At 49.6% G+C, this 16,384-nt stretch overlaps 1 protein-coding gene across 3 annotated transcripts in view; it reads right to left on the reverse strand.

Annotated features, from left to right (window-relative positions):
• The window catches only part of SEMA4B (semaphorin 4B), a 35,731-nt gene that overhangs the window by 11,362 nt on the left and 7,985 nt on the right, over window positions 1–16,384 (reverse strand). The window contains exon 3 of one of the 3 annotated variants that reach the window (XM_080982127.1): window positions 14,002–14,314. In XM_080982127.1, the coding sequence (XP_080838253.1) occupies window positions 14,002–14,095 (94 nt within the window). In that variant the 5' untranslated portion in view covers window positions 14,096–14,314. Of the gene's footprint in view, window positions 1–10,915; window positions 11,007–14,001; window positions 14,416–16,384 lie in introns of those variants that run through there. The other 2 variants (XM_080982128.1, XM_080982129.1) reach the window with 2 other exon arrangements.

A 16,384-nucleotide genomic window follows, 5' to 3' on the forward strand; every position in this document is an offset into this window, starting at 1 on the left:
GAGCAGCATTTTGCTCAGGGAATTGGCCACACACAAAGACAGAAAAGGTGAATGAGTTTCAATAATCCACCCAAGCAGTAAGGCAGAAGACAGGAGTCCAGCCGTTTCAGGTCATCAAAAGCAGTTACTGGTACTTGCTCCCAGTCTTTTCTACCCACTACAGGTTTTGCAGTTACTTTTCTCTCATGTCCACCTCTGTGCTGATACAGTAATGGCAAGGTTGCAGGTTTGATCCCCATATGGGACAGCTGCATATTCCTTCACTGCAGAGGATTGAACTAGATGGTGCTCAGGGTCCCTTCCAACTCTACCATTCTATGGTTCTTGGTGGCGCTCGTGGTGTCGTCGTCTCCACAACAGCCTTGGGCAAGGCAACATTCCCAGAGGCTGTTGTGTGGCACATGCCAAAATCTCCACAACTGGCTTCTGGTTCCCTCTTGCATGTATGATGGAGTTTTATATGGGGGGTGGGGGTGGTGAGGGACAGAAGATGAATGACTCCCCAAGGCAGAGATGTCTGCTGCTCGAAATTCCCCTCCACTTCCACACCTGGGATGACTCTGCCTGTGCTCCTTTCCCCTTCCGCTTCGGAGCAAAGAGGTGGTACCTGACTCTGGGGGAAAGACCCTCCTGCAGGTAGCTTCCAGTCAGGGCTCTTGCTAACAGGAAATGACTCACCTCTGCCTGAGGGTACCTGAAACTGCTGGATGATTCAGCTGCAGTGCAGGATAGGACCCTATTGAGTGGTGGTGGTGGGGGAACCCTGTGAGTCACCCATTGCCATTCTTGGCCCAACTCCATTTGAACTGGCACACAGCTGAGGCCTCCAGGGCACAGCTTTCAGCCCCAGGACCTCTCATTTTGGAGCGTAAGCCAGAGCTCCCATGCTTTGGACGCCTAGAGGACTGGCTGGGGAGGCTGGCAGGGTCTGTGTAGCTTCAGCAGAAGGGAGGGAAGGGCAGAGCACCTGGGTGTGGCACCCATCACAGGGACTCTCCCTGGGAGCTTGCCTGCAGAGTCTGGGAAACAGCCTCGGTGCTGGATTGCGAAGCCCAACCCAGCTGACCTTGGGTGACCTTCCCTGTTGCACGACTCCAGCTCTGCAGCACAGCCTGTTCTGTGTGTTTCAAGCAAGCCTGTGCCTGATTGTTTGCCACTGGACAAGTTCCAGCCCGTTCCTGCTCCTGCTTCACTAAAAGGCTGAAAAGTTCTCCCAGCCCTGCTCTTCCTCCTGGGTGGCAACACAGGCCTGGCGTAGGTGAGGGCGGCTGGTGCTCCGGCCCTGCCAAGGGAACCCGGAGCAGCCCACACGTGGCTCAAAGAGCCACACAGTTTGTTCCCAGCCAGCCATAGGCAACAGCCATCTCCCTGCAGCTCTGTGGAGTGTGGCTGAGAAAGGAGGAGCCTCTGCTGCTCCTTTGATAGCTGAGAGGCTATGGGAGTTTGGAAATTCATAGAATCATGGAACTGTAGAGTTGGAAGGGACCACAATGCAGGAATGTAAATTCCTCTTTAATAAACTAGAGCAGTGCTTTCCAAACCTTTTCAGGCTGCCGCCCCTTGGTTCCACAAACTCATCCCCAGTGCCCCCTAACTTACCCTATAAAAAGCAGTATTAAGAAAAGCTGTTTGCATGATCCACTAAGGAAGGTAATAACACAGTGACTTTCAGAACAGCAACAATTGCACACTTATTCAAAATCTAATTAAACTGCTAGTTTAATTAAGTCAACAAACTTGATGAACTTGATCCAGTGATACCAGCTTTCCAAAGTCTGATAGACAAGGGTCCCCTGTCATCCCGTTGCTTCTTGGTGTCCCCCTAGGTAATCTCAATGCTCCCCAGGGAGTGGTACTGCTCACTTTGGAAACCACTGAATTAAAGGATAACAGAAGGGTGGTCCACTTATGGGCCACCAAAACAGACCGGAAAGTAAATGCATCTTCCCAAAGAAAGAGGACACAGATCTGCATAAAATGTGCATACACTAGTTTAAATGTACAGATGCAAATTTAGAAACAATTGCTGCCATTTAAATAAAACTACATCTCAGCATAACGGGGAAGTCTGTGGCCACGTGAGCACCCTCACTCTGCTGCCCAGGTGTCATGCCCCCCCAAGCTTCTCCGTCTTTAAACTTGACTCTCTGATGATCTTCAAATAGAGAACACATGACCACCTTCAGATTACACTGCTTATCCCCCCCCCCCCCGCATTCAAGTTTGGAAGATGCCTACTGAAACAGGCAGTGCTACACGAACACCCCATGCATCAATCACCTGAGTGCCTGCACACCTCCATCAATCCGCCTTGTGACACTCTTCCCATTCCACCTGGCTCTCCCACAATACAAGCCTCATCTAAAACCTGCCAGCCAGCCCTAGCCAGGAGAAAATGCTTAAATCTGGTTGAGAACCTGAAAGGTGACACTTTGAGCACTGGTGTTCCTATGAACTGAGCAAGGAGAACATTCCCACACAGGTGAGTGTGAGAAAGATTCAACGATAATTGGTCTCACTGGTGAGGCTGTGTGGGTGAGCATCTCACAGGTAGAGTGAGGGATCAAAAGAACACCTGGGAGGACATTCAGACACTGATGCCTCTTCCCAAAGACTTCCCAGCTGAGAGCTTTGGCAGGTGCCCGTCCCCCAAGGATGACTAATGGCCTTGAGCCCCACAGGTGGCACAGGTGTGATACAAAAGGGGCAAAGGGACAGCAAGAGTCTGTCTTGCCTTGTCTCCACCACTAATTACTCATCATAGGCAAATAAGAGGAAAGAGAAGGAGGCCAAAGGAGCTCCCAATATCCCCTCAGGTGACCTGCTCTCTTGCAGCTGAGTCACCCCTTGAATGTGTGACAAAAGGTGAAGAGGACTGGAAGAGGGACTGTCCCTGGATAACTGGCCATGCTAAGAAGCAGCTGGCCAGAGTATCAGGGTACTCTGTCTGTGGGGATACCACTGGGCCTTTATAGATCTCATGGGCAGAAGAAGCAGGAACACATTCGGAGAAACTCTGGAAATAAAAGTGTAGTTGGTCAATGGAGACCTGGAGGGACGGTGAGGATCTCTCTCTGAATCAGAGGCTGGGCAGCCATTTGAGCAGGGGGCAGATCCTGCTGGCTCTGTCCAACCCCAGGAAGCTACAACATTCATCTATTAATCGAGTTATTCATCACTTTTCACAAAAGATGCCTCAGAGCAACATGCAATTCATAAAATAGTGTAAGAAACACTCAAGCCAAATACACAAATACCAAAAAGTGCCCATCCATCAATACGCATGAAATCTAATTTCAAGATAATAAAAATCAAGATAATAAACTTTTCATAAAGGAATGGAAATGGTTTGTTGTATTATTGTAATAACTGGCAGTTTCAAAAAATGTATTATCAAAGTAGATGAATAAAAGAATAAATTAAGATAACTTAAAATATGCAGGGAATGATGAAAATTAATTTAAGGAATCGCAGAAAGGAGGAAGGAAGTTGAGGTTTGAAATGTTAGAACTACTGTTAAACTATTGTTGAAATGTATACAACTCAAAATCATAAATAAAAACTATAATAGAAATCAAATTTCAAAACAGTACAATTTTATGAGCCAGAACCTGGGGACAAAAGCATCTAAATTTAGGGACTATAAACTGAGCATGACGGAGTCAGGTGGGCCTTCCTGGGTAGAGCATCCTACCAAGGGGGCGCAGGAGAAGACACCAACCAGGCTGCGCAGAGCTCCTCTCTTCCCTTTTTCCAGTCCCATCACCCTCTGTCCTTCAAGCTGTTCTTCCTTATCCCCAAGAAGCAGGAAGCTGCCACCTGCCTGGACCTAAAGCAGGCATGTACAAAGTCCGTTTTGGGGGGCCTAATTTGGCCTGCCAGTTGGTTTAAGCCGGCCCCTGTGGCAGTTTATTTCCTGGGGTAAAATCGTAAAAAAAAAAAAAAAGCTCAACAACTTCAATCCTAAAAAAAGGTCAACAGCTTTGGTGTTCACTTCATTAAATCTGGCCCTCTTTGAAAAAAGTTTGGGCACCCCTAAGGCAAACTTTGCAGGAAGTCCTGGGGCTCCGTCAGCAGGAAGGTCAGGCTGGGCTGAGAAGGAACAGCTGGCTCAGCCTCTTCTGTGCAGCACAGAGAGTCCCTGGTCCACAACTAGGTGCCAGCATTTCCAGGGGCTCCTCCTCTCCTACCCAAGGAGGCACAAAGAATGCCTAGTTTGTCAGCTGGTTCTCACAGGCAAGATGTCATGTCCTCCCTGCCTCTCTCTCTCTGGCAGCCTTCACCAAGCCATAGCCTTCCAGATGTTTAGAACTACAACTCCTAGCAGCCTCAGCCCCCATGGCCAGAAGATGGGAGTTGTACTCCAAAGGATCCAGCTTGGCAAAGGTTATGCAACTGTGGAAGCCAGGAACTGAGGTGCAAGACACAGGCCACGCTTCTCTGCTTCTCTGCCTCTCTCTCTCTCTCTCTCTCTCTCTCTCTCTCTCTCTCTCTCACACACACACACACACACACACACACTTTGTCTCTCGCCACTGTGCCCTGAAGCCTTGGCTAAGCTTGAAGCAGGCTTACAGACAGCAGAGATAACTGCATCAGCAAAGAGACCCAAGAGTGGCTAAAGGTAGACCCCTTGGGGGTGGGGAGGAAGGCAAGGCTTCCCATCCAAGCAAAGCAAAGACAGAATCTCCCTCCAGCTCAGCAGTTGCTTCTCCTATGGGATTCTCCCTAAGATTCAAAGACTGGGCCAACAAGCTGCGCCTGGCAAGAGATCTGTGAGCACAAACAGAGCCGGCTGGGTTTTGCTGAGGGCAGCACAACACTTTTTGGCAGGCTGGATGAGCGGGTGGGATTCAGCAAAGCCTCTTCTATCCCAGGAGAACAAGTTTAGCTGGGCTGAGGGGAGGAGAGGAGGGCTATGAAATCACAGAGGGGCTAGCTAGAGACCATGGACTCCTTCTGGGTGACAGACAGCAGCATTCTGGGAAGGGTGGAGATGTCCCAATTCTGACAATTTCCACCAACAATTCAAAGTTAGGCTTCCCTGCCAATGCCCTCCTCCATGGCACCAAACCTGAATAAAGTGGGGCAGAGATTTCCCCACTGCTGCACTTCTCCACGCAAAGTTTACCTTTAGAAATGCCTCGCTTCATAAAGTTAACCAGCAAGCGAATGAATTGGATGAGTGCGGCAGCACAGTGGCAGGCCGCAGCTTAAAGTCAAAGTTGCAACTAACTTTTGGAGAGGGGACTCTCCATAGGAAGGGCAGATATTATTCCGCTCAGTTCTTCAAGCAGGCTAAAATTCCCTTCAAATCCAAATTTAACATAAAAGGGAAGTTCAAACTGTTGAGCTGACATCTCTTGAGACATTTACAAGTAAGTATTCCCATAAAATCAGTTTCCAAGAATTGCTCTCGTTTCATTTGAATATAAACCACACTGTGCCCTTTATTGATCTCCCCACCACAGTCAAATGTTTCAGCTTAACTACTTTTGGCTATTGAAAACACATTTGAAGTGTCTGTCCGTCTATCCACAAATGTAAAATTAAATTACAAGTTTTGTTTACTAAATGTAAGTCAAATCAACATCCTAAAGAAGAGCACAATCAGGGCAGGGTTCCTCCCATCCCTAAAAAAAAACCTCAATTCAGAATATTCTGAAAATCCCAAATCAGTGCTAAGGAAAAGAGGGACAAATTCACAGAGGAAGAGGAGGAGAAGTCTTATCGTTAGTTAGTAGTCATCTGTCGTAATGGCTATATGCAACTGTGCCTAAATACCAGTTGCTGGGGAGCAACACTCCCACTCCCTCCCCTGCACCAGGAGAGAAGTTGTTGCTTTCATGTCCTGCTTGTGGGATGAAGGTATCTATATCTTTGGCTACTGCAAGAAACAGGATGCTAGTCTAGATGGGCAGGGCAAAGTATGAGGAGGCCACTTCAGCTTGGGGTATCAGGAAGACCCAGGCCAAAGACCTAGAGCAGGTGTGGAGTGTACCTGTGGTCCTCTATCAGCTGCAGTCAGGGTGGCCAAGGGTCAGGGAGGATGGGAGTTGTAGTCCAACATCTGGAAGGCCCATAGATTAGCCAGTCCTGATCTAGGGCATTTAAAATTCTCAACCCTGAAAGTATGGGGGAAGGAAATTTACCAATACCCCCAAACCCCATATCTATGAGGATGCTTTCCTGGTCATCTCATGACCAGGTGATGGTGACAACATGGAAGCAAGTCTGTTAAGCCATCACAACCCCTGGAATGCCCTCCCCCCGGGTAATTTGTGAGGAGACAGGAATGACCTTTAAACAACTCTTTTAAAACTTTATGTTTACTCAAGCTGTCTTGAACTCTGACTCAAAGTTCTCTGTTTTGCAGATTACTCAGTTTTAGTTTTCTCTAGTTTTGGGACATTTTTCTGAGTTGTGGTATTGTGTGTATAGTTTTTGTGTCAACCATTTAGAAACATTTATTAAATTAAGCAATGCAATTTTGTCCAGCAGGGATGGGGAACAACTGAAGCCCTCCAGGTGCTGAACTTCAAATCCCAGCAGCTAGCATGGCTCATGGATGATGGGAATTGTAGTGCCTGATCCCTAGAAAAACTGTTGAAATCCCTGCTTTTCTGCAAGTGTTCATAGAGCAGGATAACAGCAAGTTTGAGGGGCAGTGCAACAGAACGGCTGAGAGGCCCAAGCACAGTGTAGCTAGCGGGAAGGTCAGGCATGAAGAGGTGAAGGAGAATTACCAGACATTGCCTGCTGGAGCTGGGCCGCCCCATGACTTCCTGCCCCTTGAATGGCCACAGCAGCAGCTGGACAAATCAACACCTCCCAGACCCAATGATAACACAGCCAGCTTGTGTTTACACAGAAAACAGCCAACATCTCAGAGGGCCACTGCAGGCATTGCGAAAATGTTTAACAAGGGACAGAGAGGGAGTGTCTCGGACTACCCATTCAGGTGGTCTGTGGGGACCACCATGGGGCAGAGAAAGGCAAAGTCCATCATATTTTAATGTGTAATGTTTTATTATGTTTTTATATATGTTGGAAGCCAGCCAAAGTGGCTGGGGGAACCCAGTCAGAGGGGTGGGAACAACAACAACAACAACAACAACAACAACAACAACAACAACATGAAGAACCTGTTCAGGGAGGATCAGGAAACTCCCTCCAACCTACCTTCCAATGGGGATTGGACACAAAGTGTGATGTTCTATGGAGAGGAGAGATGTGCACTCCCCCCTCCAAATACTTGTGCAGTTCTGATATTCAAGTATCATGCAGAAGTTGTATTATGTTACTGCTGTAAAAAGTGAGGGCATCTAGTGAGCAGTCTGGGCTCTTCTAGAACCCTAGAGCCTGATCAGGCCACCCATCTCTCTTCCCCTCTGCAAACACAGTCACTGCAGTCTCCACACTACTCTAGTCCTCAAGAGGTTCCCCAGTGTTTCAAAGTTGAAGGGATCCCTTCCAGTATAGAGTCATGAGCTGTCAAGTGTTTTTATGAGGGTGGTGGTGCCAGGATTATAGCAAAATAAATAATAATAATAATAATAATAATAATAATAATAATAATAATATCCTGGTGGCTTCCAGATGTTTTTCCAGATGGGCTTGATGTGAGCTGTAGTCCAAAACTTCTGGACAGCTCCAAGCTAGGGAAGACTGAAAACAGAGCAGTCTTAGCAGGGACCTTATTGAAGGAAAGCGACGTGAAACATTTGTGTTTTAAAGTGGTTCGTATTCACTGTGAACCTGGCCAACTTGGATGCAGCTCCTATGAAGGTGTCTAGTCTCTTTATGGGATCAGTTTCAACTGAAGCAGCCTGAGGATGTGGATAAAGAATCTGGCAAAGGTGTGGCTGACCACACCCTTGATCCTGTCTTGGCTATTGACCGCTAGTCAGGGGATGAGTGGCATTGGCTAAATCTGGCCCGCGGACTGTCCAGGAATCAGCGTGTTTTTACATGAGTAGAATGTGTCCTTTTATTTTAAATGCATCTCTGGGTTATTTGTGGGGCCTGCCTGGGGTTTTTACATGAGTAGAATGTGTGCTTTTATTTCAAATGCATCTCTGGGTTATTTGTGGGGCATAGGTATTCGTTCATTTCCCCCCAAAAAATATAGTCCGCCCCCCCAAGGTCTGAGGGACAGTGGGCTGGCCCACTGCTGAAAAAGTTTGCTGATCCTTGGGCTAGTTGGTCTGAGAGATGAGCAACACTGCTTTCAGAGAGTGGGTAGTCCTAGCTGTCTTGAAAGAGGTGGCTGAGCAGCCGCATCTTAAGAAATCCACTTTGGACCCCAGAAATATGGCCATTTACTGTCCAGATACTCTCTTGGGGCAGGGGCTTGGAGAAACTCAGCTGCAGGCATCTTGGGAGGACACTGAGGATCTAGATCCATTTCAAGCTGGGTGTAAAGCTCAGTTTTGGTACTGAAAACACCTTGGTTGCCCTGATAAATGACCTCTGTGACTCTCTTGACCCTCCTAAAACTTTTGATATCTTTTGATATCACTGACCACAGTGTACTGCTGGACCGAACCTGTAATTGGGAATAGGGGACTCACGAGACATGGAGGTTCTGCTCCTATCTGCGGGGGCAGTTTCAGAAGATAACGTGGTAGTTTTCCACTTAACTCAGTTGCATTTGTGCTTTGAGGGTCCCACAATATCCCCCCCCCCCAGCTTTTTATTATCTTTACAAAGCTGCTTGATACCATCAACAGGGGATTTGCAGTAAGGTGCTATTGATATGCTGATGACACTCAACTCCACTTCTCCTTGTCACCTGAAATCACTCTTGTGCAAGACCTCAGTATTATTTTTAAAAAACTCAAATGGAAATGGATATTGCTCCCCCACAAAAGCACAGCCCTCCATTTGGCCTGTTGTGAAATGTGATAATTAACAGCTGCTGACATTTGCTTGTGTGCTTCTGGTGTGTTTTTTTTGGATTTTTTTTTTAAACCTGCATGTGCTCAGGTACAGAAAAACCTGTGTGCATGTCCAGAATAGCACAAATATATTCCATCAATCTCTGCCCACCAGAATGTGCAGCAACAAATACCCAAACAGTGTATGGAAGAGAATGTACCAAGAAACTGGATCTGAATGGCTCATTTGCAACATGACACCCTCATCTGGAAGCGCCCCAAGATTCCTCCAAATACTACAAGACGATAAACATTCAGGAACAACACTGTTCAACTTACAGAAATCTGCTGCCTAGATTTGTCACTGCAATGAGGAGCCAGCCACATCCTGACTTCAAGGAGGCCCCAGGGAAGGATGTTCTAAGCTCTTGCAATCACCCTCTTCACACATGATCTCTGTCTCCTGACATATAACAAGAGTAAACCATGCCCGACCCTTCCCACTCCAACACAGAGCGACAACAACGTCCTCCAATCAAGAGAGCAGCTCACGCAGGCCACCTCTGTAAACACTGGGAGCTCCTGCAACTGCCCTAGAAGGCGATTGTGTCTCTCAAGGCAAGAGAGAAGAGCTTTCTTCCAGCCTGTCTCAGTTGCCCCACTTCTCCAGCCCTGTGGCCTCCCAGAAGCAGGAAGAAACTAGCTAACCAAGCTGACCACGTGCCTGGGAGGTTACTAACACTTTCGTCTCTGGGTGATGAATGGGATCTGTGATACCAAAGATTACTATTTCTATAAGAGCTGACTTCCTGGTTCCAATATAGTCTGTGTATTGGGAAGTGGGAGAGCTGAGCTCAGTTGTACTGATGTTTCTGCATCCCTCCACTTTTTAAAAATCTCTTATTCCAAACATACAGTGGTACCTCAGGTTAAGAACTTAATTCATTCCAGAGGTCCGTTCTTAACCTGAAACTGTTCTTAACCTGAGGTACCACTTTAGCTAATGGGGCCTCCTGCTGCTGCTGCGCCACCACCGCACGATTTCTGTTCTCATGCTGAAGTAAAGTTCTTAACCCGAGGTACTATTTCTGGGTTAGCGAAATCTGTTACCTGAAGCCTCTGTAACCCGAGGTACCACTGTAGTTTTGTTTGAGTTCATGACATCTCTTGTGTGAAGTTGAATACTGCAGCATAATACTGACAGTGAGACTGGGCCAGCATATAACAGATGTGCTCAGAGAACTTCATTGTTTGTCGATTTGCTACCAGGCCAGGTTCAAGGTGTTACTATTACTATACAAATAAAGCCCTTAATAACTTGGAACTAGTCTACCTGCGAGGTTGCCTTACCCCATATGTGACCTCTTGACCACTTTGATCTGATGAAATGGCACTGTTACAGGTGGCACATACCGGTAATATCTGTTCCACATTTATAGAAAATTGATCTTTTAGGGTGGCAGCACCTACAACTTTGGAACTCCTTGCCTATTGACATTAGGCAGGTGCCTTCCCTGTACTCTTTTCAGCGCCTGCTAAATACATTTTTGTTCAGACAAGCCTACCCAGACATGTTAGAATACTGATGTGTTTGTTAGTTCATTGCTGCTTTCTAATTTTTTGAATGTTTTAATTGCTTTGTTAATGCCCTTGCTGTTTCATTCTTTCTGTAAACCACTTTGAGGTTTTCTACAATCAAGCACTATATAAATTTAATGAACTAAATAAATAAGCCTGAATATAAAACGATTCTGCATTAGCGCTGCCAGATTTCCCAGTTCTGAGGATTCTCTGCTACTCTTGTGTTGTCCTCCAAATGCCATTGGAATAGGACTCCAAGCAACAGTGTGTGTGCACACACTCACAGAGAAAATGCAGAGGTGTGTGTTGCAAACTACAATCATGTAGCACTTGTGCAGTTCTGAATAGCCCTTAGAAAAGCCCCAGCGCACATTCACCAGCTATGGGAAAGGCAAGAGGGAAACAGCTGAGCAGGGAACAGGAGGCTTGCCTCTCGCTGGGGAACAGGCACCTACCTGCCAGTCTGGATGAGCCAGCTTCCGCAGGATGGTGATCCGTGGGCACCAGCAGAGCACACATCTGTGACTCCATACCTTGTCACAGGGTTGGGCAATCTCTTGCCCTCGCTTGTGACCCAGAAGGGGCAGAGGCTGGCAGAGGGCCACTCCCACCAGTCTATCCAATCCAGGAATTTCCTGGTCTGGACTCCAAAGTATTACACAGACAACTCTGTTGCTGCAGCAGCTCTCTAGGAAATGAGTGAATATGAGGGGAAGGACTGGGCTGCCAAGTTCCTACACCAGCAAAGGCACAACCAAAAGACAACAGTGTCCATGAAAAGGACCGTCTGTGATGCACAGTCTTTTAGGGACACACACCTATGATCAAGCAAGAGGAATTCAGCACATGGTGCTGTGGGGTTCAACATCTCCATGGACACTGAATACAAGGCCCTAAGAAGAATGTGGCTGCTGGATCAGGCCAAAGGGGGTCCATCTAGCTCAGCACCCAGTTCCCCCAGTGGCCAACCAGACACCCCAATGGGACCTGAGCGCAACAGTAGCAACTCTCCCCAAACTAGCATTTAGCAACATTCTGTTGCCAACAGCGGAGGGAAAGCATAGCCATTGTGGCTGAGAGCCAATGGCACCATGAATTTGGTATCCTCCTCCATGAATTTGTCTAATGATCTCTTAAAGCCTCCATAAGAATGTAAAATCAGGCCAATGGCCCATCTAGTCCAGTATCCTCTTCTCACAGTGACCAACCAGGTGCCTGTGGGATTTGGGAACCAGCAGAATTTGAGCACAAGAGCACCCCCCTGCAGTTTCCAGCAACTGGCATTCAGAATCATTGCTGTCTCCAACTGTGGTTGCAGAGTACAGCCATCATGGCTAGTAGCCATTGACAAGCCACCTCCATTAAAAACTGAAAAAGTTGGTGGCCATCACTGCCTCCTGTGGAAGCGAGTTCCACAGTTTAACTATGCACCTGCTCTGAACCTCAAACTGAAGCTCCACTAGAAAACAACTGCCCCCTCTTTCCCTTGCAAGCTGTGAGGAGGGAAGGAAATGCAACAGCTTGTCTGAACTGACTGCAGATGCTTCCAGCTTGGGTCCTCCAGGACATGACAGGTCTTCCTTACTGCTGGGGCAGCCAACTGGCTTCAGTGAGGGGAGTAACAGCAAGAGGGAGCAGAGTCTTCCAAACTCCAACCCCTACCTGGTCAGCAAGAGGTGTTTCCAGGTAGAGGTGAGCCCATCTCATTTCCCAGTGGCTTATTCCTAAACAAAGCCCTGTGAAGCACCCTTATCAGAAGGGATTGTTTTTGAGGTCACATAGGGCTGTGCCCAGTGAGGAGTGCTTCCTATGGGCAAGTTGTCACTTGATGTGGCAGCTGTCGGAGGGACAGGTGCCTCTTCCTCAAACCCACTCAACCTGCACACCTGGCCCTGTGTTGGAAGAAGCAAGCTGCAAGCTGAGACAGCACTTTGTTGCCTTTTGCACGCACACACCCAACCAAGGCCGGAGGAAATAGCAGCCACCCCAAAGTCTGCCCACTAGAAGGGTGTTTTGTCTTATACCCAATTTTGCTATGCAGTTCTTTGCTACTAATCCCCTCCATAAACCATCTCCCCATACGATAATTAATGGTTTTCACAAAAGAAGGTATTTCAGGGAGGCTGAAGTATTTCAGGTGAGTCTGTTGGGACCATTTGGGTGACCCACTGCAGCTGCCACCTGGCTGGCACATGCACAGGAGAAGGCCCCAATCCTTCCCAGGATCTCTGGAGGTCCCCAGTAGCTACCCAGCCTCTATTTCATCAGCTCCACTGAAGCAAAATGCAGTTGCCAGAAAAGCTTGTTGGGGCAGGTCCCACCATCTTCAGACAAACCTGAGAGAGGGAGGATGCTCAGGTCCCTCCTTCTCGTCCTCCTGCTCCCTGCTGTTCTGGGGAGCAACAAAAACACAGCCCAGGGAGAGTGGGGACTGCTGTGGATGTGGGGTAGCAACAGAGGCCTTGACTGACCATTAAAGTGGTTGCAGTGACCTCCCAGGGGAGGAAGGACCTCCTTCACTGCCCAGGCCCTATGGAGCAAGAGATGGTGGGGCAGTCACTGTAGGACCCCCTGGAATGTGAGAGGCTGGCAGCTACTCTTGCTCTGGCAATGAATGGCAGTGCCTAAGGGACAGGGAGCCCCCTTCTCAGGCTCAGCCCAGGACTGCTCCAGGGTCAGCTCCAAAAGACCCCATCCACACAGACATCAGCTGTCCGAAGCCACAGTTTCCCCGGGCACATGCTCAGGAGCCCTTGGCCAAAGCCCCCCACTGGATCAATGGGGGTTGGTACTGGGTGGGCTGGAAAACAAGGGTAACAAAGCCCTAGCCAGGGTGCTTTTGGTGCCACCCACCCACCAGGGTGCAAGATATGTGTAGTTATCATATGGATGCTGGCCACCAAGTCCGGCCATGGGCCAAGTCAGGCCCAGCTCCTGATTTCGTGGAGCAGCACTGCTCTCCAGTCAAGAAACCCATTCCTAAGGCGTGAGGTTGGGTTCTCAACCCTTGGGTCCCCAGATGTTTTTAGCCTACAACTCCCATGATCCCTAGCTCACAGGACCAGTGGTCAGGAATGATGGGAGTTGTAGGCCAAAAACATCTGGGGACCCAAGGTTGAGAAAGGCTGGATGGTCTTGGCGGCCCCCTTTCAATGCTTCCCACTCCAATGGGGAGACCAAAAGTGCCATGGCAGTCCTCGCCACATCGAGGAAGAAGCCCAAAGGGAAAACTTCTTCACGGGCCTCTCACGGTATTCGGGGTGTGTGTGTCAGTATTCGAGGTGCTTTACAAAGAGCAGAAGGAAAAGACCCTGGGCTCCGCGCCCTCGAGCCCCCGCAAGATACTAAAACACCCCAGCAGCCTGCGGAGATATTCTCCCCACCAGCAGTGTGAAATATCAGCGCCCCCCCCCCAACCAGATCCCGAAGGGGCAGGCCGAGAGAGCAGCGTCGGTCCGGTCCCCCGCCGCTTCCCCGGCCAGGAGCATCCCTCGACGGGGCCTCCGCTGTGGCTGGGCCGCCCCCGACCTCTCAGGCTTACCGAGGCGCAGGCTCAGGCGCGGCACCGGCTCCTCTTCGGCAGCGGCGGCCAGGAGCGCTCCCAACAGCAGCAGCGCCGACTCCCGGAGCCCCATGGCGCAGTGGGTCCGAGGGGAGCGGGCCTGGGCAGCAGCAGCAGCGGCGGCGGGCTGCGGAGCGTCGGAGGCTTTGCTCGCTCGACCAGGCAGGCAGGCGGATCAAGTTGCAAAACTTCGGAGCTGCTCGGACTGCTGCTCTTTCTGGTTCCTCCTCCCCCGTCGGGGCGGGAGTGGCCGCGCCTCCGCCCCCTCCCTTGGGAAGAGACAGGTCCGGACCTGAGAGAGAGGGAGAGGGAGAGGGAAAGGGAGGAGGTGGAGATGTGGGTGAAGCCCCGAGGGCCGGCCCCGCCCCAATATCTTCCCCCGGCCGTTGAAAGCAGCTCTGAACGTCCCTTTGCTTATCTCTCCCAGAACCGCACCACCCCCATGCGGTTCCTCCTCCTCTCTCGCGCCCTCCAAAACTGACGCCCCAATCCCGAGCTAGGCAGCTACCCTCGTTGGGGCTTCGCCTGGCGGTGCCGTCGAACCAAAGCACGCGACAGCTTTAGCACCCATGGGTGCCCCCCCCCGCCAACCCCAAAACTGCAGCCCAAAACAAAAGAGCCTCTTGGGCCCAAGGCAACCTCCCTCCCTCCGGGGCACTATGACAAAGACAGCCCCCCCCTCTCCTAACAACTCTTCCTTGGGCTTCATGCCTGATTCTCCCAGGAGCTAAGCTGAATGGGGGCATCTCAAGAACACCCCACTGGGGAGAAGCAAGGGGTGGGAGTGTCCGCATGCCCCCCGCCCCCCGCACTGGGCCAGACCTCCCTGGCAGCTCCTCTGCCCTGTGGGCATTGTTGAACTCTGGGCTAATCTCCATGCTCTCCTGGGCACCATGCCCACCCCGCCCTGGCAGAACGCCCAGGCAGGGCTGGCAAACAGAGAGGGAGAGACACACAGGCTGTGGGGCCAACCAGCAGGGCAGCCTCAGAGAGGCAGGCCTGCAACAGGCTCCTGCCTGTTCCCCTGGCAACTGGCCCGCTGCTCTGAGCCTGCCCTGGGCACCTGGCTCTGCCCAGTCTGACCTCCTTCTCCTCCTGGGTTGCAACTCCCTCTGGTGCATCAGCAGTGAATGGCTGAGAGTCCACCCTAACAGCTGCCTGGGTCAGGGACCACTGAACGTCTCTCTCCACCAGCAGGGTGGAAGTAAAATGTGAAATATCAACACCATCATTACAACACTCCTGAGCAGGGATCACACCCCTTTCCTTGATTTTGTTTTTGTTTATGTAAAATCTTATCTTGAATGAGCTGAATCTCTTAACACAGACTGGATCTGCCTTGGAGGGTGGAGCCTTGAAGATTATCATGTCCCAGTGGCAGTGCCGGATTTATGTATAGGCTGAAGCCTACTTAGGGGGCCTCACCAGCCTGCCCTCTCCCCAGTGCTGAAGTCTCCCCTCTCCCAAAATAGTAAACCCTCTTTTACCGCAGTCTGGGTTGGTGGCCATCACTGCCTCCTGTGGGAGCAATTTCCGTAGTTTGACTAAGCACTGCATGAAGAAGTGCTTTTTCTTATCTGTCTTCAGTCTCCCAACATTCAGCTCCATTGATGCCCACTAGTCTTTCTTGCCCCTCCACTTTCCCCAGTAACTATTTATTGAGGAACTCTCCCATGCTGATCCTGATGCCAAGACCCATGGTTTGGGGCGGGGCAGAGGTGGGGGACCACTTGATTGAGCATCCTATATATCTATATTTGTTAAACAAACAACAGACAATAAATTAAAATGGCGACTATAATATTGGCTGAATGTGTTTCCTGCCTTCTGTCTGTTGCTGAATTGTCTGGTTTAATATTTTAGAGTTTTTTTGTATATAAGTTATTTCACCTAAGAATAAACGGATTAATTCCTTGTCTATGGCTGTACAAAAGCTGCAACAAACAATAGAAAGTTCTATGGGCCTTGACTTGCAAATGGCAACCCCTGTACTGAGCTGAGTTTCCTGGTCAGCTTGTTTGGACATGTTTATTTTTAATTCTTAATGCTTTAATTGTGTGCCAGTTTGTTTCTTCTTCTTTAATATGCTATTGACTAGATGGTTTCTGAAGGTTCTTCTGCCTCTGCCCTGGGTGCACTGTTAGGCCGAGTCCTCTGCCTTTCAGAAGGTGACCTGGGAAGCCTAATCCTGCATCACATAAGCTTTAAGGTGCCAGTGTGCAGCTCTGCCCTGCTTCCAAACGGCATGTGCTGCCCAGTGCAAAGGAGGGCTCAGGGCCAGCTTGCTTATGAGTTCCGCATTGGTTTGGAACAAGACAGAGAACTAGGTGAGCCTGTGGTGTGACCCAGCTGCTGCAGGCAG

The sequence above is a fragment of the Podarcis pityusensis genome, assembly GCF_964106645.2.
Source record: "Podarcis pityusensis genome assembly, chromosome: 14".
Classification (NCBI taxonomy): Eukaryota; Metazoa; Chordata; class Lepidosauria; order Squamata; family Lacertidae; genus Podarcis; species Podarcis pityusensis.